The following is a 1,758-nucleotide window of genomic DNA, read 5'->3' as shown; positions in this document are numbered from 1 at the left end:
GAGAATATATTATTTTTTCATTTAATGTGAGATTGTAGCCTTGCTTTGGAAATAGTGAGAGTAAGTTCTCCTGTGTCTTAGACTCTCAATTTAAGAATTTTGGCAGATAATTTGTAATATGATGTATTTCTTCCATGAGCTAATTCCTCAAGGAACTTCATTTATGTTGAAATTTTTTATTTTCTTTCAACCAGCAGTGCCAGATAATCAGACAGGTTTCTGACCATAGGTAATATTTATGGGCTCCTTTCTCCAGCACCCATATTTTGTCAATTTGTCCCGAAACTCTTTGGTTTTCACTGCATAAATAATAGGGTTGAGCATTGGAGGTACAAGGAAGTAGAGGCTGCCAAGAATGGTGTGCACATGAGGTGGAATGCCATGGCCAAAACGGTGAGCAAGAAAAGAGAAAAGTGGAGGGGTGTAATAGAGAAGCATGACACAGATGTGTGTGGTGCAGGTATTTACTGCTTTTTGGTGGGCTTCCTTAGAAGAGAGCCGCATTACAGCCCGGATGATCACCACATAAGATGAGGCAATAGCTGAGATGTCTACCCCAGCAACCAACAAGGCCACCACCAGACCATATACCCTGTTGACCGTGGTGTCCACACACACCATCTTCACCACAGCCATGTGCTCACAGTACATGGTGGGGATGACATGCCTGGCATGAAAGGGCATCTTCTGGAGGAGGATGGGCATGGGGAGAATGAGCAGGACAGCTCGTACTAAACTCACGAGGCCGATGAGCCCAATGCGGCTGTTGGAAAGGATGGTGGCATAGCGCAGGGGTTCACAAATGGCCACATAGCGGTCAAAGGCCATGGACATGAGGATGGCAGACTGCAAGGCAGAGATGGAGTGGAGGAAGAACAGCTGGACCAGGCAGCCCTCGAAGCTGATGTCACTCTGGTCAAACCAGAAGATGCACAGCACCTTGGGGATGGTGGTTGTGGACATGCCCAGGTCCGTGAGGGCCAGCATGCCAAGCAGCAGGAACATGGGCTTATGCAGGGAGTGCTCTGTGGAGATGGTGAAGAGGATGGTGCAGTTCCCCAGGATGGTGACAAAGTACATGGACGAGAAAGGAATAGAGATCCACTTGTGTTTGTCCTCCATCCCAGGAATGCCTTGGAGAAGGAAGAAAGAGGGGTGGCCCTGGGAGGCATTGCAGTCAGTCATGCTGGCCCCCCGGTGGAGCACCTGAAAAGAGCAATTCAGAAACAACCTTGCCTGGATTTTAAAAAGAATCAAGATTTGCAAAGTAGAAATAAAAGTTGGAATATTAAGATACACAAAAATAATTGGGGAGGCTGGATGGAGGCAATCAAAAGGTACAAAGTTTCTGTTATAATTAGTACCAGGGATGTAATGTGCAGTATGATAAATATGTATGACAGTTAAGAGTAAATCCTAAGAGTTCTTATCAAAAGGAAAAATATTTTTTCTATGTCTTTATTTTTTTTAATTTTATTTTATTTTTAAACTTCATATAATTGTATTAGTTTTGCCAAATAAATTTTGTTTATACATGAGATGAGAGATGTTCACAAACCTTAGTGTGATAATCATTTCATGAGGTATATAAGTTAAATTATGCTGTATTCTTTAAACTTATACAGGTGCTGTATATCAAATATATCTCAATAAAACTGAAAAAAAGAGAATATCTTCAAAACCACCACAGACTGTTTGACTTCCATTTGATCAGAATTGTAGGTTTCCACAGTGTTTTCCAAAGTTGAACACCGAAGA

General features: G+C 42.3%; 1 protein-coding gene across 1 annotated transcript; it reads right to left on the bottom strand.

Annotated features, from left to right (window-relative positions):
- Positions 1-207: 207 nt before the first annotated feature.
- Positions 208-1,185, bottom strand: LOC104991965 (olfactory receptor 52E4-like). The gene has a single exon (XM_010844658.1). The coding sequence runs from the start codon at positions 1,183-1,185 to the stop codon at positions 208-210; it is 978 nt and encodes a 325-aa protein (XP_010842960.1).
- Positions 1,186-1,758: the final 573 nt, after the last annotated feature.

Source organism: Bison bison, unplaced genomic scaffold (genome assembly GCF_000754665.1).
Source record: "Bison bison bison isolate TAMUID 2011002044 unplaced genomic scaffold, Bison_UMD1.0 scf7180017848180, whole genome shotgun sequence".
Lineage (NCBI taxonomy): Eukaryota > Metazoa > Chordata > Mammalia > Artiodactyla > Bovidae > Bison > Bison bison.
The sequence above is the reverse complement of the archived record's forward strand: the minus strand, read 5'-3'. Positions and strand labels throughout refer to the sequence as shown.

Excerpts from the sequence above, each read along its gene's own strand:
- LOC104991965 (XM_010844658.1), bottom strand. The coding sequence starts at position 1,185 with ATGACTGACTGCAATGCCTCCCAGGGCCACCCCTCTTTCTTCCTTCTC.